Raw genomic sequence first — 26,165 nt, 5'->3', positions numbered from 1 at the left:
GTCAACAGTGCTTCTAAATTATATTAGAATTGGAAAAGGTACAGAGAAGGGCAACAAAAATGATTAAGGGTATTGAACAGCTTTCATATAAGAGGAGATTAAAAAGACTGGGGACGACTGGGGGAAGGAGAGGAAGATATGACAGAGGTCTATAAAATCATGAATGGTGTGGAGAAAGTGAGTAAAGGAAGTGTTATTTACTCCTTTACAAAACACAAGAACTGGGGTCACCCAATAAAATTAACAGGCAGAAGATTTAGAAGAAACAAAAAGAAGCACTTCTTCACACAACACAGTCACCCTGTGGAACTCGTTGTCAAGGGATGCTGTGAAGGCCAAAACTATAACCGGGTTCAAAAAAGAATTAGATAAGTTCCTAGAGAAGAAGTCCATCAATGGCTCTTAGCTGAGATGGTCAGAGATGCAACCCCATGCTCCGGGTGTCCCTAGCCTCTGAGTGCCCAAAATTGGGAGTGGATGACAGGGGATGGATCACTCAGTGATTGCCTGTTCTGTTCATTCTCTCTAAAGCACATGGCATTGGCCACTGTTGGAAGACAGAATAATGGACTAGATGGACCATTGGTCTGACCCAGTATGGCTGTTATATTAACTGAACACAAATTACTGCAAACATCTAGCACCAGAAGTGCTTGGGAGATGAATAAAGACTGGGTATGAAAGAGGAAAAGAGGCAAGGATGTGGAGGAATGTGAGTCTCACAAGAATTAGTATTTTTCATCAGACAGTCAGTACCATACCTCAAAAAAGCTAATTTGGGAATTAGAAAGTAGCAGGAGTGATGGAAAGAACCAAGGCACACAATCTAAGATAAGAAAATAACTAAGCGTGGCCCTTTTCAATGTTGTCCATGTACTAATGGTGGGCAAATTTCTGAAATGCACTCTGACAGAACTCCTGTGTAACTCAGAAGATGCAGAAAAAGGGCTTAAAAAACCTGTAGTCTCCCTACTTATTTAGGACTGTGATGGGTTATACAAACCCCATTCAGGCCAGGAAGGGTTAACAAGCTGCTGTGGACTCAATCAAATCAGCCAGCTTCACCTGAAAGACCTGTCAGGCTTGCAGGGAGCAGTTAAAAAGGAGAGAACCAGATCAGTTTAGGACTAGCTGGAAAGACAGACAGACTCGCAGTTCCCATGTCGTGTACAAAACATGGATGGGCCATGTTTGTTGCCCTTTTCTGTACCCTTTCCAAATCCAATGTATCTTTTTTGAGATGGGGCGACCAGATCTACATGCAGTAGTCAAGATGTGAGCATACCATAGATTTATAAAAGGGTAAAAGACGGTTACTAATCTTTAGTAACTGTTGTTCTTTGAGATGAATTGCTCATGTCCGTTCCAAGTGGGTGTGTGTGCGCTGACACAACTGCCAAAAGGTTTTTCCCCTAGTAGTATCCATAGGGTTGGCTCTGGAGCCCCTGGAGTCGCACCTTCATAGCACCCTATATAGGGCCCTACCAACCCCGCACCTCCTCAGTTTCTTCTTGCCAGCTGACTCTGACAGAGGAGTAGGATGGTGGGTCTTGGAATGGACATGAGCAACACATCTTGAAGAACAACGGTTATTGAAAGCTAACAACCGTCTTTTCTTCTTCAGGTGCTTGCTCATGTCAATTCCAAGTGACTCCCAAGCAGCCCCGTTGGAGGAGGGGTCGGAGTTCAATGTACTACTGACTGTAGCACTGCTCTACTAAAGGCCACATCATCTCTGGCTTGTTGAGTACTGGCGTAGGGTGCTGCAAAGGTACGGATGGATGACCACGTTGCAGCACTACAGATGTCCTGGATTCTGAGCTAAGAATGCTGTTGAAGAAGCCTGAGCCCTTGTGGAGTGAGCCAGTATCTTCGCCAAGTCATAACAGGCTCTGATATAGGATGTGATCCAAGAGGAGATCCTTTGAGATGAAACTGGGAGCCCTTTCATCCTGTCTGCTACTGCTACAAAGAGCTGCATCATCTTCCTAAAGGGTTTAATCCTTTCAATATAAAAAGGACTTCCAGAAAATGGAGCCTTTCCTCTGAACATTTTGGATAAGACTGGAAGAAAAACGTCCTGGTTTGAATGAAACTGCATCACTACCTTCGGCAGGAAAGCTGGGTGCGAGCACAGATGAACCTTGTCCTTAAAGAAGACCATTTAGGTAGGTTCAGATGTGAGAGCCTTGAACTCCAAAACTCTTCTGGACGACCTGATGGCAACCAGGAAGGCCACATTCCATGATAGGTAAAGAAGCGAACATGTCGCTAATGGTTCAAATGGTGGTTTTGTCAGTACTGATAGCACTAGATTGGATCCCATTGGGGAATTTGCTGGGGATATAAACTGTCTAGGCCTTTGAGAAAACACCCTACCATGTGGTTTGCAAAGACTGAGCGGCCTTCTACCCAGGGATGGAAAACCGAGATTGCAGCCAAATGAACTTTGAGTGATAATATGGAAAGCCCCTGGTGTTTGAGGTGTAATAGGTAGTCCAAGAGCAGACGCATGGAAACCAGTTCACGTGGAATACCCCTCTGTGTGGCCCAAATGGAGAATCTCTTCTATTTAGCCAGGTAAGTGGCTCTGGTAAGTGGTAGGTTTCCTACTGCCAAGGAGGATCTCTTGGACCTGCTCTGAACATTCCATCTACAAAGGGTTCAGCCATGGAGCTTTCATGCCGTGGGATGTAGAGAGTCTAGGTTGGGATGATGAAGGCAGCCATGATCCTGTGTGATTAAGCCTTATACTAGTGGAAGAGTGAGAGGGGCCTCCAACGATGGGTCGAGGACGTGGCCAGTATTCTGGAGGACCTATCCCTCCTGATTTTGAGGAGGACCTTGTGGACCAGCGGGATTGGCAGAAATGCACAGAACAGGTGACCTGTCCACTTGATGAGGAATGCACCCACAGTCGACACCGGACTGTGATTTCGGAAGGCACAGAACTATATGCATTTCCTCTTGAACCTTGTCACAAACAAGTCCATGAGGGGAATCCCCCCACCTCCGGAAGATGACGTTTATTACATCCGGGCAAAGGGACCATTCATGGGTGGATACTAATCTGCTGAGGTGATCTGCCAGCACATTCTGTGACCCCGGCAGGTAGGATGCCTCCAGGTGAATCGCGTAAGCTATGCTAAGTCCCATAATTCTAGGGCTTCTCTTCACAGGGGAGAGGAGTGAGCTCCACCGTGTCTGTTTATATAAAACACTGCTCTTGTATTGTCTGTTCTTACTGATTCTCATTTGCCCCCCAGGTAAGCACTGTAGCCTGATCGGCCAAATGTACCACGCTCAGGTCCCTCACATTAATGCAGGTTGATAGTTCTTCCTGGGACCAAAGTCCTTGCATCTTGAGCCTTTCTACATGGGCCCCCCAGCCTGTTGCTGAGGCGTCAGTGACCAGGGTTAAGGAGGGGGACAGAGCAACAAATGGAACCCCAGTGCAGACTGATTGAGGGTTGAGCCACCATTGGACTGTTTGTAACGCAGACTGGGGGATTGAGACTACCATGTCAATGTGATCCTGGGCGGGGTGATAGATCAAGGCTAGCCACATCTGTAAAGGTCTGAGACGTAGACTGACATGTCGGATGATGTACATGCATACCGCCAGGTGCCCCAGCAACTTTAAGCAATTCCTGGCCGTGGTGGTGGAATACTTCTCCCATTCTTCTATGATGGAACATATGTCCTGAAAACAAGAGGTTGGGAGGTATGCACTGGTCTGGCTGCAATTTATCATGACTCCTAGAACTCTATTCTTTGCATAGAGGTCAGATTTAACTTCTGCAAGTTGATTAACAGGCCTAATTTGGCTAAAGTTGACTTTATGATCTGCAGGTTTGCTTCCACCTGTTCCCTGGAGCGGCCTTTGATCAGCCAATCATCCAGATATGGATATCCTCCACTTCCCCTGGAAAGCGACCATGACCGCCATGCACTTTGTAAATACTCTGGGAGCTGCTGAGAGGCCGAACGGAAGGACCACGAACTGGTAATGGGACTGATGGTTCCTTCGCTTCGTAATCATTCTGTGACTTGGGTAATCGACACATGGATGTATGTATCCTTCAGGTTGAGGCTGGCATACCAATCTCCCAGATCTAAGGAGGGGATATCAAGGCCAAAGAGACCATGTGGAACCTCCACTTCTTCACGAATCTGTTAAGGTTTCACAAGTCCAGAATGAGTCAGACTGCCTTGGCTTTTGGAATTAGAAAGTACCGGAAATAGAATCTCTAGCCCCTTAGCTCCCAAGGGACCTTTTGCACCTTTCATATGTTTAGGAGCATTTGCACTTCTTGAATAAGAAGTTGCTTGTGAGAGGAGTCCCTGAAGAAGGGCAGGGAGGGAGGGAGAGAGGTGGGTGCAAAAGGGGACGGGAACTGAATTGGAGGGAATATCCCACTTTCACTGTGCATAGTACCCAATGGTCTGAAGTAATGTGAATCCACGCCTGGTAGATAATTGATCTGAAAAAATAGCTGTTGTAGGATCTGGGTTTTGGATTGGTACGTCATTCTTGGACGCACCCTCAAAAGTTTTGCCTGGTGCCCGAGGATTGTTTCCATGTGTCAGCCCTACGGCTGAAGGGGGGCTGCGAGGGCCTCCTCCTGTAACTTTTGCCCCTCTTGTGGTTGTAGTCTTGCCTTTCCTGGGACTGGTAGAACCTAGGCAGTGGTTGAGGCTTAAAATGCCTCCTCTGTGGTGCTAGTGTATGGAGGCCCAAGGACTTTAAGGTGGCCCAAGTGTCCTTGAGACTGTGTAGCTTCGAGTCTGTCTGCTCAGAAAACAGCACTGGGCCTTCAAAGGGGAAGTCCTGAATCATTAGTTGCACCTTGTATAGAAGGCCTGAGACTTGGAGTCATGAACTCTGTCTCATTGCTACTTCTGACACCATTGGTCGAGTTGCAGTGGCTGCCACATCTAAGGATGCTTGGAGTGAGGCCCCCACCACTGCCTTTCCCTCTTCCAGTAGGGCAGCAAACTCTGCCCCAGAGTCCACAGGTATACACGCCACAAACTTTAACATGGACCCCCAGGAATTAAAAGGCCTATCTACTGACCACTGCCTGATAAATTGCTATGCAAAGCTGGAGCCCCCTAGAAGAATACACCCTACACCCAAAGAGGTCCAGCTTTTGTGTGTCCTTTGCTTTGGTGTGGGTCCTTGCTGGCCTTGTCTCTCTCTTGCTCATTGGCCGCAGCAGGGATGCCGGAGGGGCATGAGTATACAAATACACATGATCCTTGGAAGGGACAAAGTATTTCCTCTCCACTCTCTTCGCTGTGGGGGCCAGTGAGGCCAGGTTCTGCCAGAGAGATTTCATTGTGTCCCTGATAGTTTTTATAAGTGGTAGAGACACTCTGGGTGGTCCAACAAGAGCTAGAATGTCCATCATGGCATCAGAAGTGTCTGAGACCTGCTTGATCTGGAGCCCCAGGCTCTGTGCCACTCTCCTTAGTAGCTCCCACTGAGCTTTACTAACATCCGCTGCAAGTGCCAGAGCTGACCCTGCTACTGCCTCATCCAGGGACAAGGATGCCCTAACCAGTGCAGTCTCTTGGCTCTCTGCTCCCAGAGGGTCCCACGGTGCCGGTTCTGCAAACTCAGGGCCGGGTTTGATATTGCAGTCGGTGCCAGGAGTGACATATTTGGTGATGGTCTTGGTGCCGAGCAACAACTCCTCTGAACAGGGTCAGTATCTACTCCCAGAGGCAACGGAAGGGGTCCAGAAGGGCCACTGATTAGACATTTACTATTGTGGTGGTCATGGAATGGGAAAAAGCTGACCAGATCCTGTGCTCTGGTGGCACCTTCCTGACCGGTGCCCGCTTCGCTTGTAGGAGTAGGACTCTGCTTCTGAGTCCGAGTCTGACCACTCACTCCTAGGCGACCAAGGAGGTGCTGTACCAGCCACTGTTGGCAAACAGGTAGGGGGCACTGGAGTTGCGGCTTCAGAGCCAGTTTCCCCTTAAACAGCACTGTGTGCTTCTTCAGCACTGGTGGTCTAGTATCCGGAGCACTTGCATGTCTGAGAGAGGGTGATGGTGCCGTATCCTCCAATAGGCCCTGGCTGCTTTGAATGCTTCCAGTGTAGAGGGGAGCTTTAACTCTTTTTAGATCTCCCGGAGGGCGGGAGGAAGAGTCCAGAGGCACAAGACTCAATGGCTCCTTTTCCCAGGCCAGAATCAACAGTACTGCAGTGGAAGCAGAACTTGAGTGGCCCAGCACAGATTGTACTCCGCTCGAGCCTTGATGCCCTGGTGGCTTGAGTGGTGGCAAGTGACCCCTATCCGTTTTCCCCTGTTTTTTTAAATGAGGAATGGGGGAATGGGACCAGTGCTGGGCCTATGAAGCTTCCTTTGGTAACAGTGATCCCTCATGGTGCTGAGGGTCTCTGGCCCCAGAGTCTTTCCTCGGCGCCATCTCCCTAATGAATGTCAGTGCGCTTCTCACCAATGCCAGGTGTCGGGTCCCCCAGGTCTGCTTGTCGGAGAGCCACCTCCATCAGAATAAACTTCAGTCTTTGATTTCTCTCCTTCTCTGTCTTCGGTTGAAAGTCTCTACAGATTCTACAATGATCCTGCTGATGAGTTTCGCCTAAACACTTAAGGCAGGTGATATGGCGATTGTTCCTGGGCATGGGCTTTTTACAAGCCCCGCACGGTTTAAAGCCGGGGGATTGAGGCATGCCCCCACAACCAGGAAGGAGCAACATGACCCCAGTATTCAGGGTCCTAACTAACTATACTAACTACGACTATAAAAAAATATAAAACTATTTACAATGAAAACCACTAGAGAAGCACTTGCTAAGCAAGAGCGAATGGATGTTCCAGCAACCGTCACAGGCAGAAAGAAGGAACTGAGGAGGCAGGGGTCGGGGCCCTATATAGGGTGTCACGAACACACGATCCCAGGGGGCTCCAAAGCAGACCCTATGGATACCACTGGGGAAAAGCTTTCTAGCAATTGTGCACCCTCGTCACCCAAGGAGCTGCGTGCCCCCCATCCCTCTTGCACCACATGCAAAGGGCTGTGTCTGTTTGCATTTCCTCCCTCTCTCCGTGCCAGGTCTCCCCATTCTCCCTCTTTTAACTCATTCTCTACCCACCACTATTACTACTTTTTTTCTGTCTGGAAGATAAATCATTCAGGGTGTTAACGTTAATCTTTATTGGAAGGATGGGCAGAAATGAGATATTAAAGGGTGTTGTTATGCTGGAAAGTGTTAATGAGTTAATCAAATAACTCTTTGATCTATAGTATACAGTATTGGTCCCAGATTATCTTTTATTGGACCAACTTCTGTTGGTGAGACAGACAAGCTTTTGAGCATACACAGAGCTCTTCTTCAGATCACCTCCCACCCTGCAGGGTTCTAGAGCTAGCTCCAGCCCAAGCCCAAATGTCTACACCGTAATTAAACAGCCCCTTAGCCTGAGTCTTGTGAGCCCAAGTCAGCTGGCACAGGCCAACAGTGGGTTTTTAATTGCAGTGTAGACATACCCTGAAAGGCTTCCAGATGTCAAAGGGAAAGAAACAACCAAGGATATAGTTGAAGCTATTAGCGGAAACACTGCTTGTGAAAGCAAAAGCGTGCTACTGTGTTGACTGAAAATATTTTGGGACATTACACTAACAGTGTCTTATACGGATAGCTGAAAATTTTTATTATGGACTATATAACGAGTTTATGGAATTTATATAGAGTAACATGAACTAAAGAGATTGAAAGCTCAAAAAATTAGAATGTTCAAAATTAATACAGATTCACCAAGGCAAACAACCACACCATTTGCAAATTTTAAAATTTCAAATAAAAACTTGTTGGCAACCAATGAAATCAATGAAATCCGGACACTCCTGAAGGAGTGAGTAAGAGAACTTGAAAAAGAACAATGCAATGATTTCTGAAGACACAGAAGATAAGACAGTTCTTACCATACACAAGTCAAATATTTGCAAGTAATTAAGTAAATAACTTAGCATTTGAGCCATCTACTAGTAGAAGCCACTCTGCTGAAAATGTGCCAGTTTATCTCATCAGATGCAATCACTGGATGTACTTTCCAGTGGGTCAAGTTTCAGAATCCATATGATGGTCTCAGCTGGACTTACTGAATGATTAACTGAAATTGATTGTAACAAAACAGATGCAAGACCATCACTGATTCTTTAATAGTAATGTAGAGTGCACCAACAAAACCCTGCTGAAGAGAGCTAAGAACATGGCAAAAGGAATAGTTGCTAAACACATGAACAAAACATGGTGGCTGGAGGGAAAGCAGAGTGTGCGGCTCAGTGGAGTTGGAAGCCAGTTTACAATAATCAACTTCATAGCATGGCTGAGCTCTAAAGCAGGCAAGCCACATAAGACAGAAGAACCTCAGGGAGAAAGGCAGCGTGACATTTGACCACTCAAGTACAAAATGTTTCTAAGGAAGTTTTCAATGTAATCCCCAGATTGCCGTAAACTATAAAATTGAACTTTCAACTCAAATTCAATAAATCTTACTTGACAACATCCAGTTTTAGGAATGGAATTCCAGGGCAAAATGCAGTGAGTCCAGAAAGTATGATTAGATGCTATCAGCAAAAAGGCTGTGAAAGAATACAGTTAATGCTGAGTCCTGGGAGGTGTCCCCTAAGCACAACGAAGAGAAACTGGACTAAAACAGGACATGCTGGAGATCATACAAGAGACATTTTGAGAGGAACTGTGAATCGGCAGCCATTTATAGATTGGTCTAGTTTGAGAAGCCGGGGGAACAAGCACAAATAGTATAGTGCTGATGTTTCGTATTATACACCTAAGCAAAATGGTTCAATTTATAAATCAAAATTTGTTTTGAGATTACTTAATCCCCAGCCTTTGAAACAAATTGCAGAAAAGAGGAGTGAAAGAATTATAAATCCTTAACAATACTTCTGGAAGAAAATCCTGTTTTACTTTAAGTTTTCCAACTAACGAAGATCATTTTTAAAATGAGTGCAGATTATTTTGGAGGCAGCAATTAAGTGTTTGATCACCTCAGGGTAACTGGAGAAAGGTTATGTTAATTTGGGAGTTATTAATGTTAATAGTTTATAACTGCAATCACCTTTCACCTTGCAATGATCAGTATTGGTTAAATATAATCCAGTGATTTATGATAACAGTCCCAGTTTGGGATAGATAGTTCTTATGTACAAAGTGTAATGAGCCTGTGAAAACACTTCCCATTTGCTTAATAGAAGAATGGTGCTTGCAAATAATTCTGTTGACTAATAATTACATGTTTAAAAGAACAGAATACTAACATACTGTTAAGAAATAATCTATCTGTTCATGGTAACAAGTATTAGAAATTGTCATTTTTACTAAAAGAAGAAAAGCTTGTTTTCTGAAGGATAATCTTCAACTCAGGAAAGAAAGTCAGATGAAGTCGGCTATCTTGGTCAAATGGCTGGTGAAAATCCAAACATTATCAGCTTCCTCATAACAAAGTTACTAGAAATTAGTTAAGTGTAGGGACTTTGTGCACATGCCAATACCTAATTATACTTCAGGGTCCTATCAGAATACTTATAATTTATTCTGTAAAATTATCTGATGTTCAAATTAGATACCAGTTTTGTAACCTATAAGCAACTACGGTACTTGTACTAACCTAAAGCTAAGCGCAGCATTTGCAACTGTTTCATTGAGGAATAGTTTGTATAGTTACCACCATTCTTTAATTAAAAAAACCCTTGTCAAACCCTCACTGGAACAGAAAAATGCAGATTGCTTAAGTGCATCAGCCCTTTTAAAGCAATCTAGTTGTTTGGCCTTTTTGTCCAACACAAAATTATATTATTCCTGCAAATGGGTAGGGAGAGATTTAGTCTGCTAAAGACATTTTCTTTTATAATTCCACTAATTTAAAAAAAAAAAAAATCTAGCTTTTCACTTGGAGACGCTATGCATGGTTTATTGATTGCCTTTCATAGAAACTCAGTTTTTTGGAGCAACAGTAATTCAGAACGCCAAGAACTATTGCATCAAACAGTATTAGACTGCCCTCTGCTGTTAGATATATCAATGTTTGAATTCAATTTTTCAATAGTTATATTTGGTTACACTGAAATACATTTAAAAAAAAGAAAATTAACACAGACATCAGGATATATTGCTAACATCAGGATATACTTTAAATTTTGGGGGATGCTTTGATGGTGTCTGGGACCTATCTGTTTTTAGATTTGTAGCTTTATGGGTTTGGAATCATAAGGACATTTTATTGGTTGATCCTCTCTTTGAATGCTTGTTGAATAAGAACTAAAACAATTACTAACCTTCTGTAACTGTTGTTCTTTGAGATGTGTTGCTCATGTCTATTCCAAGTAGATGTGTGTACACCACATGCACAATCGCTAGAATTTTTTTCCCTAGAGGTATCTGTAGGGTAGGTTCTGGTGCCCCCTGGAGTCGCACCTTCATGGAGCCGTATATAGGGCCCTGCCGACCCCCCGCCTCTTCAGTTCCTTCTTGCTGGCTGACTCTGACAGCAGGGTAGGCTGGTGGGTCTTGGAATGGATATGAGCAATACATCTCAAAGAACAACAATTAGTTAGTAACCATTTTTTCTTCTTCAAGTGCTTGCTCATATCGATTCCAAGTCAATGACTCTCAAGCTGGTCCATTGGAGGAGGGGTTGAAGTTCAAAGCCCCAAGGATGGTAGTATTACTCTACAAAAAGCACGTCTGGCGTGCCGTGTAATATGCAGCAAAGGTGTCAATAGATGACCATGTTGCTGTTCTACAAATGTCCTGGATAGGGACTTGGGCCAGGAATGCCGACAAAGTGCCTGTGCCCTTGTGAAATGAGCTGTCAATGCAAGCACTCTAGCCAAGTGGTAACTCGTCCGGATACACGATGTAAACCATGAAGAAATTCTTTGGGAAGAAACAAGGAGACCTTTCATCCTATCTGCTATTGCTATGAAGAGCTGAGTTGTTTTCCTGAATGGTTCTGTCCTCTCAAAATAGAAGGCATCCAGAGAATGCAGCCTGCACTCCCAACTGTTGGCATGTGGTTTCAGATAGAAGACTGGGAGAAATATGCTCTGGGTTTGTATGGAATTGAGAAACCATCTTTGAAGGAAGGCTGGAAAGCTACCTTCCAGGATAGACAGAGGAGCGAGCACGTTGCTAGGGGCTCAAATGGCAATCCCATCAGCCTTGACAGCACGAGGTTAAGGTTCCATTGGGGAATCGATTGATGCATGAGGGCATAGTCTGTCCAGGCCCTTAAGGAAATGCCTGACAATGGGGTTAGCGAAGACTGAATGGCCTGCATCTCCTAGGCAAAAGGCGAGATGGTGGCCAGGTGGACCTTAATTGACAACTCCAACAAACCCTATTGCTTCAGATGTAACAGATAGCACTGGTGGATTGCACTTCTGAGCTGCCCAAGTCGAAAATCTCTTCCCACTTAGCCAGGTAAGTGGCCCTCGTGGAAGGTTTTCTGCTGCCAAGGACCACTTCTCTAACTGGTTCTGAACACACTAGTTCCAGAGGGTTCAGCCATGGAGCTTCCATGCCGTGAGATGAAGAGACTTGAGGCTGGCATGCCAAAGGTTGCAGTAATCCTGCGTGATCAGATCTGGAACTAGAGGCAAAGTGATTAGGGCTTCCTCTGAAAGGTAGAGAAGCGTGGTGTACCAGTGCGGATGTGGCCAGGCTGCAGTTATCAGAATCACACAGGATCCTTTCTTCCTGATCTCCAGCAGAACCTTGTGAAGAAGCGGGATGGGCAGGAACATGTAGAATAGCTGACCTGTCCACAGGATGAGAAACATGTCCATGATTGATCCTGGACCGTTATTCTGGAAGGAGCAGAACTGCAGACACTTCCAGTGGAGCCTATCTGCAAACAAGTCTATGCGGAGTACTCCTCACCGTCAGAAGATGTTGGTCACCACATCCAAGCAAACAGACCATTTGTGACTGAGAAATGATCTCCTGAAGCTATCTGCCAACTCATTCTGAGCTCCTGGAAGGTAGAATGCTTCCAGGTCTACCAATCGAGGGATGCAAAAGTCCCATAGTCTGAAGGCTTCCTGGCACAAGGGAGAGGAGCATGCTCCACCCTGTCCGTTTATATAAAACATTGCTGTTGTATTGTCTGTCATGACTGATGCACTCTTGCCTTCCAGATGAACTTGGAAAGCTTGACAGGCCAGGCGTACCACTCTGTTCTCTTACATTAATGTGGAGTAAGAGTTCTGTGTGAGACAAAAACCTTGCGTCTGAGCTCCCCTGAATGAGCTCCCCAGCCCGTCGCTGAGGCTACCGTTGCTAGGCAAAGTGATGGATGAGGTGTGGAGAAAGGTACTCTTGAGCATACCCTATGTGGGTTGAGCCACCAATCTCGGGTCTCAATCACAGAGGACGGAATTGAGACTACTTTATATGGTCCCGAGCCAGGTGGTACACTGAGGCTAGCCATGCCTGAAGTGGCCTGAGGTGTAATCTTGCATGCTGAACTATGTATGTGCATGACACTATGTGCCACAACTGCTTCAGGCAATTTCAAGCTGTCGTAGTGGGGAGTGCTTTAAGTCCTCTCTGATGCTACCTAGAGACAGGAAACAAGATTCTTGGAGGAATGCCCCGGCCTGAACTCAGTCTAACACCATCCTAATGAATTCTATCCTCTGAGTGGGCCTGAGAGTCAACTTCTGCTCATTGACCAAGAGCCCCTGACTGTCGAATGTTGACCGTGTCAGGTTCACATCTGCCTCCACCTGTGCCCTGGTACATCCCTTGACTAGCCAGTCATCGAGGTAAGGATAGACTTCTGCCTTCTGCTTCCTCAGGAACGTGGCAACTACTGCTATACACTTGGTGAATACCCGAAGACCTGAAGGTAGGCTGAAAGGTAGGACTGTGAACTGGTAGTGGGTCTGATTGACTATGAATTGGAGGAATCTCCTGTGCATATGCAGATTTTGATAAAACCAAGATAGGGATTGAGGTCTGAAGTGCCTCCTTTCAGGTGCTGGGGTATGAAGGCCCAGAGACTTCAAAGTAGCCCGAGTGTCCTTAAGGCTGTGAAGTTTGGAATCTTTCTGTTCAGAGAATAGAGATGGTCCCTCAAAGGGGATATCTTGAACAGTTTGTTGCACCTCATGAGGGAGGCCCGAGGCTTATAGCCAGGAACTTCTTTGCATGGCTATGCCGGATGACATGGTACGGGCTACCTCGTCTGCCATGTCCAGTGCTGCCTGCAGGGAAGCCTTTGCCACTACCTTAACCTCACCTTCTAGGGCTGTGAATTCTGGTGGTATTGACTCCACAGACTTGGACAGCTCTCCCAGGGTGGAGAGTCCAAGGGCATCGGACTTGCCGGACCTCTCAGAGGGACCAGAGTCGACGGTACCACTCCCAGTGGTCCAAGACTGGAGTGGCCCAACATAGGTTGCACTCCACTCAAGCCTTTGTGCCCAGTTGTTTTTGGTGTCGGTGAGTGTCCCCTATCCATCTTCTTTCACTTTTTACATGGGACCAAGGATTGAGAGCAGTGACATGTCTCTCCACATGCAGCATCCCTCGGTGCTGGTGATGCATGCTGGTGCCAAGCATCTATATGCAGAGTCCTTCCTCAGTGCCGTCTCTTACCAATGCTGATGCACTATGCACTGAAGCCAAAGTACAGGGTCTCGGTTCCGCTGGACTTTGCTCCGGGGATTAGAGAGCTGCCTTCATTAGGATAAATTTAAGTCTCTGGCTTCTTTCCTTTTGGGTTCTAGAGCAGAAACCTCTGCAGATATTGCAGTGATCCCTCAGATGGGTCTCTCTCAAGCACTTGAGACAGGTTGAATGTGGATCGTTTCTTGACATAGGTTTCTTGACATAGGTTTCTTACAGGCCCCACATGGCTTAAAGCCAGGGGATTGAGGCATGCCCCAGCCCCAGGGATGGGGTGAGGAAAGACCCCAATAACTATCCTAATTACTCTAACTATACTAATCTATGAACTATCACTACTAATGCTAAATCTTAACTATTTACAGGTACTTATGAACAAGTCCACTGAGAAAGAACTTGCTGAGCAAGAGAAGAGCAATGTTCCAGTGACCATCATTGGCGGTAAAAAGGAATTAAAGAAGCAGGGGGGCATGGAGGAGGTGGTCAGCAGGGCCCTATATATGGCACCATGACGGCGTGACTCCAGGGAGCACTAGAGCCTATCCTACAGATACCACTAGGAGAAAAACCTTCTGGCAACTGTGCACATGGTGCACACACACCTTCTTGGAATCGACACGAACAAGCACTGAAAAAACAGTTGTATTTCAAATCACAAGAGGAACTTTCTGAATACAGAATTTCCCACTTCTTTATGAAAAGTAGTTTATTGTTAAAAAATGAACATCTGGATTTGGCAGAACAGTGTAGGTGGGCTTCTTGACATTGTGGTCTTGATTCTGCAAAGATTTACAGACATATTAACTACACAGCTGTGAGCAGTTCCATGGGAGTAGTCATAGGGCATGAAGTAAAGTAGGTGCTTAAGTACAGTATTAGCAGGATCAGTGCCTGTATCAGTAACACATATGAATGCTGAAGAAGCAACATTTCAGCAGCTGTCAGCACAATGATTAATCAGTTTGCAAAAATGCCCTTCCTGTCATCACGTGAGATGGGGCTTTGTAGGTCCATGCACTTCTGGACACAATGAAGCATGCTTCTAGTTATTATGTATTGAAATCCTGACTACTGATATGGAGTTTACAGGTTCTATCAAGCAAGTTATTGTCAGTGTATAGAACAGACAATATGCTAGGGCCTGAACTTGCAACCCTCGTTCACCTGGTAATTCTTACTCACCCAACTACAACTAGTCCCACTGAAGAAAGCAAGATTATTACTGGTAAGATCTCTGATAAATAGTGATTTTGCCTTGCCTAATTCTCAAATACATTAAATGACAAACAAAGCTAAGTTACTACAGTTATGGTTGCTTGGTGGTGTCGTCCCCTTGCAAAACAGTGAGTTGAGCAAAACTCAAACTTCTGAAAACTAGGAAATGCAGAATTAACACGGCTCTCTTTCAGCAATGCCCTACTATGCCCCATTAACACACCATACCTTTAATCTCCCAATCACACAGTTGCTGAAATTTATGAGCTCTACACCCATCACTCTCACCCACAGGGTTCTATTTAACACTATAGGACAAAAAGGGGGGAAGCTGCCAACACCACCTTCCATCTGCTCCCCAGGAACTTGCAGTAGTCAATGGGAATTATTTGGATACACTTCAGGGGCAGTGGGTGTGTTAGGTGCCCCTACACTAAGTGGTGGAGGCAGTAGTTGGGTCTGCATGCTAAGGTGTGTTTGTGATACAAGGACATGGGTGGATTATCTTGATGTGACAGAGCTATGATTATATGAGGAAATCTATGTTTTGCACCCTCCAGTGTGTTAGCACAGGGAAAAGCTGCATGCAAACATTCAGGATCCAGCATGCATCATTTTAATGAGGAATTGTGTACCTTACAGAATTAGAAGGGCCTGGAAGGGGGGAGGGGGGTGTTATTATGAAGAGTACTGTCAGTAGTGAGCTGGGAATATGACAGCAGTCTAAGCATTTATCATCTGCATGTACTAAAAGTAAAATGAGTGCAGTCAGTGTCAGGTGTAGCTGTATTGAATGGTGGAGGCAGTATTTAACTCTGAGGTGTGTTTGTGAGATGTGTGGATTACTTTGAGGTGTGTAAGACAGCTGTGACTGTGATATGAAGAGACCACTGTTTTGCACCCTATCATATGTGTGAGAAGCAGTGCATTTGTTCCTTCAGGATGCAGTAGGCATCATTTCCATGCAGAATTGTGTAGGTTACACAGTAGCAGGGCATAGGGCTTTTATTACAAAGGACACTGTCAGCAATGAGGTGGAAAATAAGCAGGTTTTAATGCTTTAATGATGGTTAAGTGTAGGTTGAGATGGTATCGTGTGATTAATTGTACATCTACATTTGAGCTAGGAGCTGTGATTCCCAGCTCATGCAGACGTATCTATGCTAGCTCTACTCCACCTAGTGCACTAAAAATAGCAAAAGCACAGAAGTTCAGGCAGCAGCAAGGGCTAGCCCTATGAGTACAAACCAATCTGGCATAGGTGATGGGTGAAGCTTCCCCCTTGGGACTAGCTCCCTGTCCTGCCTCTTCTGCCCACAGCCCCGCCCACACTCCACCGCTGCTCTGCCCCTGTCCCCTCTTCTCCTTTCTTCCTGTCCCCTCTTGACTCCCCTCTTCCCCCCATGTGCTGCTCGGCCCCCTCCTCTCCTCCATACCCGCTTCGCCCAAGGCTCGTGCTCGCCGCCCCTCCCCAGAGCCTATTTTTATGCGCCATGCAGGTTCCTGGGCTGCTGAGCAGGTGGTTTCTGCTACTCAGCTTCCCAGATTCATCAGTAATGTCCTTGGGGAGTCCTCAGCTGCCTAGGAATCTGCATGGCACATGATAAATAAGCCCACTCCCAACAGGGAGGGAGGAGGTGGGGCCACCACAGCCCTGATGTCCAGTGGTGGGGTGGCGGTGGCTGCATTGCCTATTGTACCTGCCGCCCATGCCACCCAGACCCTTTAGGAATATCCTTGAACTCTATTCTGAGCCACCATCCATGTGACCCTGGCTACACTGATATTTTTTGTAACTCCCAGCTCAAATGTAAACATATCCTCAGGGAAAGGGAGTGTAAAAGACTGTATAGTGGTTCTTAAATTGTACGTATGTGGCATTCTTTCTGGGGAGTTGATTAGGTGTGTCAGTCTATGCCAGGATCTTGACCCTCTTGAATCTTATAGTGCCAAGGCCACTGAGAGTGTGTGCTATGTAAATATTGAGGCATGTTGTGATAATTGGGCCTACAAATTTACCCAAACTCCATTGTTAAAAAATGGGTAAAAGGTTCATGAATTATCACAATGATCTGTCATATAAAACTATTTAAGAAAAGATGTGAAGGAGAATTAATTTAAACAGAAAGGGTTTACTGATACCACTCGAGGACTATGTTAAGATTATGAATGGTAAATAAGAGGAGCAGAAAACTGGAAATCAAGGAACCAAAATTGGTGTGCTGGAAATTAGGCCTAATTGGTGGACAAAATAATGAGGATGCACCATTTCACTCATCATTCCCCTTTTTGGGATCCTTAAACAGAGACTTTGGGAGGGGGGAGAACTTTTTGCCATCACCGCAGCTGTGGCAGAATGATTGTTGCCATGACAACAGGCCTAGAAACTCCTGAGGGGACACTTGACCATCATCACTGTACCAGTGAGGGCTGTAACTTGGGAACCCCTTAGTCAAATGATCTCAAATTTGAGTCACTAATGTTACCCTGCATTTCTCCGTGGCACATCAAATTTCAAAGCAATCTGAGGAACTGTTAGGATTTTACAACACTTACAAGAGTTGAGTTTAAAGCATATAAAATGGCAGGAATGAAAACTCTCTAGCAGTTTTCCTTACGGGCACATGCATAGTAAAAACGTAGATTTTCCCAAATACTGTTCTTAATTTGGGTCCCTCAAAGATTCAGTGGGTGCCATATACTACTATGGGTAAAACTTGACAGATTGACACCACTTTGACCCACATCACATCAATAGTTTGAGTTCTAGCTCTGGGCAAAAAAAGCCCACCTAGAAGCTTTTTTAAATATGGCTATTTGGGGGCTGGGGGCAGATTATGTCTTTGGAACCCCTGGCTCACCTTACTCCAGATTTGGACCTCTAACCCTACATGGCATTCTCCTGAGATGCACTAAATTTCAAAGAAATCCAACTAAGCATGTCAGTTTTAGAGGACTTTAAAAGGTCCACCTTTTAAACAGATGTACTGATGCAACCTATGAAAGTGCTTCTGCGCCACTATAACAACAGAACACTGGGAAAAATCTGATCTAATACATGGAGTTTTATGTTCTATTGGAATTTACCTCAGAGAAAACCAATTACAGCAAATACCAGAAAAATCAAAAAACTCTAGGCAAATTCTAAAAAGATAGTATGTTTTCATTCTGTTTTTGATCATATACTAGAAGTCAGGGATTGCAATTATGCGCACAGTTATCTATATATTTTAGATAAAATACGGTTTTATGGGGAAGGAAGAGTGATACAAAGAATCATAAAGATGGGTAAATTAAGGAAATGACGGTGGTGTTCTGTACTGCATTGAAAGGCTATATAAAAGTGTTCATTACACTATTTTCTCTCTCTTCATAATTATTTACTTTCAGTTTGGCCACATTTTAAAATTGTGATTTCTCTAAATTTCTTTGTCAACTAAAATTAACATTTACTGAAGAATATTTTAGACATATCTGAAATTAATACCAGTACATTTATACAGAAGCCAGGGAAGTAATGCAAGAATGAAACTGGGAATTTACTCCCTATCATTTAATTTATTACTAGTATTTACTGATTAAAAAAAAAAAAAATCAAAACATTTTTTCATGAGAAAAAAGGAAAAATCAATTCCAAACTTACCAAATGCACAATGTAGAATCTAGAACAAAAAGAAAATTCAAATCAATAACAGAGACACTTCATGTTTAATGATTTTTAAAACCATTAGCTTTATCAGAACAGCATCCACTAGAACCACTAGAACTGGAAGTCTTTCAAATTTCCCACTACTTGCTGCAGTTTTCAAGTGTCACTATTTAGTTTTCCAGAAAAAAACTGGACTTCAAATTTCAGCTTTGATGCTACTTTTGTAGATTAGATTGTAGATTAGAGCAAGTTCTGTTATTTTATCACCAACCCATCTGTAAAATGATGATAAAAAATCTCTCTGAGGGGCATGAGACTTATTTCATTAATATTTGTAAAGTGCATTGAAAATAAACAGTGCTAATTATTAACAGATGATCATTCAAAAATGAGGTGATGTTTAACAGCAACTTGTCACTTTGTGTCACCAAACACTTATGTAGCTGTCAGCAACATAAAAAAACCCCAAACAATCTGCACCTACCTCGAGCAGCGCTCCAGTCTGGAAGAATTTCAAGGGCTTTTCTATTGAGTAGTAAAGACTATGGTAGCTACCCTTAGTCAGATATGCTCGCACTAGACCAACTGCTATAACAAGCCATCTGGAAAAAGAGAAGAAAAGACTGAAGATAAGGGGATGTTAAGTTGAGCACAAATAATGAGAATGAGCAAAGCTAAAGTTACCCTCTGACCTAAAGAAACAGTTTCCCATTCTTATCAGTTATGTTTCAATTAACAGACATACAACAATCCTGCACAATGTCAACAGTTGGTCAACATCCTGAAACCCTGCAAAGACTTCGAAGTTTGAATGTACACAAACGATCACTTTTAAGAGTTAAGTATTAAGAACTTTTTAAACATCTTACAGTATTAAGCATATACAAATATTTCAACACCACAAAATAAAAATAAAAAATCCCTTTAGTATACTACCCTTAACTATAATTTAGTTACTGAAGGGTGTTCATGCCATTAAAATTAATACGGCCTTCCAGTTTTCATTACAGACCCCTTTTGGAGGGTTTTATTACTTGGTAATCAACAAGCAGCCAACAATACATTTTTACTGATGTTCAGAGACCTTATAATACTATAGCTTTTTAAAGCCTGCCATATAAATAGGAAATTAAATTTTAAAGGAGATTCATTTAGGGTTGCAATTCAATGTAATCCTTCCCATTCAATGTACATGACAGCCGGCCAGTCTTCGTTTTTAATTTCTTAGTTTTATCAGAAACAGCTACTGGCAAAGAAGCTCCTCTAAGTAAACTGAACCTGGCAAATAAGTTCTTAAGGCAGGAAAGGACCCACATCATGTTAAATTAAAAAAATAAAACGTGGACAAAAGATGCACATAATACAATATTACCATATATTATCTCTCAATAATACAGACAAAGTAATAAAATACTTTTAATAGTCCAAAAAAGACTATTATGGCATCACACACATGGATCCACAGTGAAGGTTGCAACGAAGGCTGCATCATAAGCCCTAGTTTTAATTCACCTATAAATTGCTAGGAAAATTGCCAAAATTACTCTAAAGACAAAGGAGAACTTTTTGCAAGATCTGAAATTGGTTAAATTGTTTTTGTTACAAGTCATTAAAAGTTTCCCTCATTTGAAATTTTCACCAGAGCGTAATGTCTCATTGGGTCCCTTAGATGGAAAGCCAATAAGCTTGCAGAGATCCTATGCTCTTCAGGGCAGCGAGGGGTATGGATACTGAAGAACTCAAGTTTCAGGGCAGCATGAGCTCAACAGAAAGCAGGGATCCTGGGGGATTAGTTCTGTAGCAGTGGGAAGCCATGTAATTTGCGTAGCTCCACACCAGCTGAATAGCTTTATAAATGAGGACATTTGCAGACAAAAACATAATAAATTTTAATTTAAGATTGATTTTTGCAGGATAGGAAGAGGAAAGTGGTGTTATAGGCCTGGTCTATACTAAAAAGTTAGGTTAACCCAGCTACATTCCTCAGGGGTGTGAAAAATCAACACCCCTGAGCAATATGGTTAAACCAGCCTACACCCTGGAATAGACAGTTCTAGGTGGATGGAAAAATTCTTCCATCAACCTAGTTACCACCTTTCAGTAAAATGGATTACCTATGCCAGTGGGAGAACCTCTCCCATCTGTGTAGGTGGTGTCTACATTGAAGCACTGCAGCTGTGCCACTGTAGCATTTCAAACATAGACAAGGCCATAGTTGATCGGTCAAGTCTAGGTGTGCAGATACTCAAAAATCTATATCAGCTTTGTGCCTATGTAATATGATTTTAAACATGGAAAGTTATTGAAGACACTGTATGAACTACTATCCCGAATTGTTTATTTCCAATGTATTAAAGACTTAGGAGTTTTTTGTCTTTAAACGTTACAAATTCTTGTGTACATACATCATTCCAACTTCAATGGTAAACATCAACCTTTTTTAAAAAAAACTTTATTTTTAATCTGTTTATTTCAATACCCAAATAAAAGAACTTTGAGGCCCCAACATGTGCATAGAGTAGCATTTACTGGTGCAATTTAAAAAGCTGTTTTATTTCCATCTCCACTATTTCCTGAAGATGGGAACAACACTAATAAAATGAGCGTTTACTACATTAATAAATTAGGTTATTTAGCTATTCAAAAGATTATCATTTGAAATACACCGGTATGTTACTGTAATGCCAATAAGATTATCCTCTGCAACACTTACAGATTCCCTTTGAAACTATTAATTGTCAGAAAGTTGATATCTTGTTTATACCTGCGTGTGCCTGTTTTTCTCTCTCATCCTTCAAGACTGTTGAGAAATTAAGCTAACCTTCAGGTTTTGTAAGGTGACACAACAACAAATTCCCTTGCAGCAGATTCAGATTCCACCCACATCGGTTGCGCCTGGTAAAGTACATGGGGTTCCAAAATAGCTCCAGCCCTTTTCCTGCCTTTTTCTCTCTCTTCTGTTGGACAGCGGATTTTAGAAACAATCCCTACTCAGTGAGATACAATGATTTCAAACACTGCATCTCTTAGTTATAAAATTACTATATTTTCAAATGCATTTAGTGCTGATGAAAGTGTTAATAGGCCCAAAATTAAAGCTTCACTTTTTAAGCACTTAATACTTCTGTCTTCAACTTCCTTTCCTCCCACACACACATTATGCTGTGCCTAAAGCTTCTCACTCGATTTCTCCCTTTATCTTCCTTTCCTATTCTCAGCTTCATGCTATCCTGTATACATGTGCAAAAGCCTCACAATTAAAGTATTCCAAGTTCTCTGTTTAGTCACTGAGCTGGTACAGTATAGGTAGCAACCCTGTAAGTTTCCCCATTGTGCCTCTACATTGACCTGAAGGGTTCCCCACCTTAAGGACTGAGAGAAGTTCAGGATTCATGTCAGACAATACACTGCCTCCCATGGCTACTCATGTGTCAATTAATGCAATGGTATGTTTTGTTGATCTGGACATCCATTCACTAGGAAATGGATCAAGACCACCAAACCATTTAATATATAATGCAAAAACAGTGAAAGATGTCTGCAACCATTGGTGGCTATTGATCTGATTTGGATTCCAAACAGACAACTGAATGGATCTATGCTGTTTTTGGTTCCTCCCATTAATTTCTAATTCTAGATATCTTTAAAGATCTTCTGTGGCCTCAGGGTGAGCTCTTTTATTTAGAAATGGTTCTACATAATTTTATGTGGCCTTTTCCTTTACTCGGGGTTTATTTGGTAGTTCATCTGCTCCTCCTCTTTATTCCTGACCTAAACTCACAACTATTTCCAGAGCACCAGTGTCTTCACTGAAACTAAATGCTATGTTAGACTGAGGATTAGGGTGTTAGGTGAGGAATAAACAGTGTGTGCGGGTGAACTAAGCAAAAGAGATCCTGTTTTTATTAAACTGTCCCTAAAGTGAGGACTCAACAGAGTTATACTGAAATTTTTTTAAGACTGAATAGGCTATTCCTCTCAAAACGTCTATTTTCTGTTACTTATTAACACTCAAAAATTGTCCTTCTGGGATGAAATTTCTTATTCTTGCTCTCCAAGTTTTTAAATTATGCAAGTGTGAAATGTTTCACACTTGAATTTTGGTTGAATATGTGCTTGCCTAAGTAGAAGAAGACTGCATTAAGACTCCAAAAGGTGCAGGGACATAGCTCCCCCTGTGCTTTAAGTTTGAACATATTCAATTAAAAAATAAGTTGCAAACAAATTCATTTTAGTATGTACATTACTTCATGTTCCTTAAATTAAGCAAGCAGTAAGAGCAGCAATTTACATAACTGTACAAGTGCATGGAAAGACACGTTTAACAAAATGTAACTTCAGCTATTTCACTGAGTAGACTTTTTGGAATCTCTAGCTTCTCCTCAATTTTATTTTCTCCATTAACTTCAAGATCATCCTCACTTTCACAATTCCCTTGTAACTTTCTCGCCTTCTGTCCTCCTGAACACCCCACCAAAATTTTTCTCCCAGTTGACCTTTTTCTTCTTCATCTACTCCTACATCTCCCCTTCCACCACACCCTATTTTGCTTAGGGCACCCACGCAACAGATTTACAAGCTCTCCATTTCTCCTTCCAAAATAGCTTATGAAAGTCAACTTAGTCCATGAAATTTTCCATATATGACTGAACACCATTCTCTGAAGACCTGTTAATTATTTGGTACTGCTCATTGTATGGCAGTTCTGTAACGGTTGTTAGATAAAAAGATAAAATGATTTGAATACAGAAGACAAGACACAAAAGCTGATAATTCTGACAATTGCAGAGATGAGCTAATAAATTAATGCCCTAATCCTGCAAAGTTACACACATCTTTAACTTTAAACACATGGATAGTTCCTATTGATTTCTATGGGACTACTCAATACTTAAAGTTAAGCATATGTGTAGGCATCCACAAAACAGGAATCATTGGCCTGGTCTACACAAAATTAGATCAACATAGCTACAGAACTCAGGGGCGTGAAAGATCCACACTTCCTGAGCACCACAGCTATGCTGAACTAGCCCCCAGTGTAGACACAGCTAGGTCGACCAAAGCATTCTTCAGTTGACCTAGCTACCATCATTAGGGGAGGTGGCGTTCCTACAGCGATAGAAAAAACCCTTCAACCACTACAACCTGTGGATATGTCTACACTACTGCCTATGTCGGCAAAACTTATGTTGCTCAGGAATGTGAACATTCCACCCCGAGTGACATAAATCACATTGATACAAGCTTATGCTGCTCGCAGAGGTCGTTTTTTTATGCCAATGGGAGAGCTCTCTCCCATAGGCACAGAGTGTCTTTACCAGCTATATTGGCACAGCAGCACTGCTGCAGATGTAGACATAGCCTGTCTATACTATGGGCTTACAGTGGCATAGCTATGGTGCCCTGGCTGTAACAGTATAGCATCCATACTGTAGACATGGCCTATGTCAGTAAAATGCATAAGGCACAATTCTTGGTTTGTTATGGTTCACTTCTCTTACAAAATAAAATCCATGTACTTCAAGCAAATTCTGTGCTAACTTAAACCAAGCAGAACCCCACTGAATGCAGTGGAGCTACATGGGGTGTAAGTCAGTGCATAATTTGGTTGTTCATGTTTGAAATGGTTGAAGTGTACTTTGTTTCTTAGCACCCAGCCACTGAGAACTTGGACCCAGGAGCCCATAACTTTGAACTTTATTTGCTCAGTAACAATATCATGCACACTGAGCAAATTCTAAAGCTTTTAAATTTAAAGAAGTTTTATTTTGAGGGAAACAAGGTGTGTGTAATTTGCCTTTTCACAATTACTCTTCACACCATCTGCGGCTGTTAAATAAAACAATGTTTTCCCATAAATGGAAGAGCAACCATGGCATTTTACTAACATGAGAGAGACTGTCACTTTTTTAAAGAGTTTAAAATGAAAGTTCCTCCATTATCCCCCAAATGCCCAGAGAACTTTAGCTAAATAAAAAAACAAACAAACAAAACAAAAAACCCCTCCCTTACTGGCATTCAATATACAAATACAAAAAGTAAACATGAATGAAAATCTAGTTTTGATCAACATTCATTCTGTTTTAATAAAAGGTTTTACTAACAGATAAAAAGATTTAATCTATGTCCCTGTAATATATATGTAATTATGAAGTTTGAAACTAATTTTTCATTAATAAAATAATAAAAACTATTTACTTTGGTTACTTTATATGGCCCCCCTCCCCACAGTACCTCAGCACCTCATAATCTTTATGATAATTATCCCCACAAAACCTACTGGGATATAGGCAAGAACTAGTATCCTCATTTTTCAGATGGGGAACTGAGGCACAGAGACTTGCCCAAGTCACACAGGAATTGTTTGGGGACTTGGTTTTAATTCCAAGTCTGAGGCCAGTGCCCTAGTCACTGGACCATCCTTCTTCATTCCATTGCCACAAACGTCCCCAAAGCAAAAACAACCCATCTGAAATTTTGCATGCCACAACTCATGAGACTGAAGTTTTCTGGGAAGTTGCAGGGGAGGGGGAGTGGAAATGAGAAAAGGAGGTTAGCAAGGAAGACCACTAAAGAATTACATGGCAGCTGAGAACCATCTGGATCCTTTAGCTATTTACTTCCAGATATTCTCCCATTTGAGTGTTTGTTTTTTAAGGTGCAGATTTTTCATTAAAAAAGTAATCGTTGCATTTTTAATAAAGTTTTATGTATGTGAATAAAACCACTTTGCATTTTTACAGAATCCATCAGACGATCTCAAAGCACTTTACAAACAAATGAATTAAAGTTCACAGCAGCCCCATAATTCAGGCAAGTGTTTTTGCATGTGTAAAATGGGGAATAACTTAAACTCAGGGAAGTTAATTTAGCTAAAGTCATACAGGAACATCATAGCAAAATCCAAAGAAAACCAGAGCTCCTGACTTCCACCTCTGTGTTTTATTTACTGCTCATATAATCACACATTTATGAAACAAAAAGTTTAATTATACCAGAAAGGAAGACAGAGGTTTTTCTGTCCATTAGGTAATCATCTTGTAGATTATTTATATCATAAATGTGCATACATTGTACATTTCACAATAGGTTTATTCTCATGCATAGCCCTGCATGCCAGATGTGGATTGGACCCTCTTGTAGTACACCGATGCCTAAGGGAAAGTAAAATCATTCAGCAAGTTGAAATCTCACCAGCTTCCCCATCAGTGATTTGAGCTGACAACCTGAGACTATTTTAATAAAAATTTAAAAATAAGAATTGCACTCAGTGTCCTGCTGAAACATATACAGATGAGAAGTTTCATCACAAAAAAGGAGGGACTTGAAATCTCATCAGTACAAATCATAAATGAGGGAATATTCCTCCAAACCTGCAAGACCTGTCAGATTTGTCTGCCTGATCCCACACCAACCAAGGCCTGATCTACACTAGGGAGTTTTGTCAACAAAGTCTGCTTTGATCAAAGAAACAGAGGTGGTGTACACACTACAATCAACCCCCTGACAACACAACTGCCCTGTTTTTGTCAAAATAAAACCACCTTGAGGAGAGGTATAGGGCTTTTGTCTGCATAGTTACGGCAATGCAGTGTCAATGTACATTG

The 26,165-nt window shown here is 42.6% G+C and overlaps 1 protein-coding gene across 1 annotated transcript in view; it reads right to left on the bottom strand.

Annotated features, from left to right (window-relative positions):
• HACD2 (3-hydroxyacyl-CoA dehydratase 2) overlaps nucleotides 1–26,165 on the bottom strand; it is a 42,954-nt gene that overhangs the window by 15,541 nt on the left and 1,248 nt on the right. Inside the window, exons 2-3 of the mRNA XM_067549628.1 lie at nucleotides 19,043–19,160; nucleotides 18,553–18,571 (exon numbers count right to left, since the gene is read on the bottom strand). Of these exons, the coding sequence (XP_067405729.1) occupies nucleotides 18,553–18,571; nucleotides 19,043–19,160 (137 nt within the window). The remainder of the gene's footprint in view (nucleotides 1–18,552; nucleotides 18,572–19,042; nucleotides 19,161–26,165) is intronic.

Source organism: Emydura macquarii, unplaced genomic scaffold (assembly GCF_026122565.2).
Source record: "Emydura macquarii macquarii isolate MOO-44397 ecotype Brisbane River unplaced genomic scaffold, CSIRO-AGI_Emac_v2 contig_1253, whole genome shotgun sequence".
NCBI classification, from domain to species: domain Eukaryota; kingdom Metazoa; phylum Chordata; order Testudines; family Chelidae; genus Emydura; species Emydura macquarii.
This window is presented reverse-complemented; position numbering and strand designations above follow the sequence as displayed.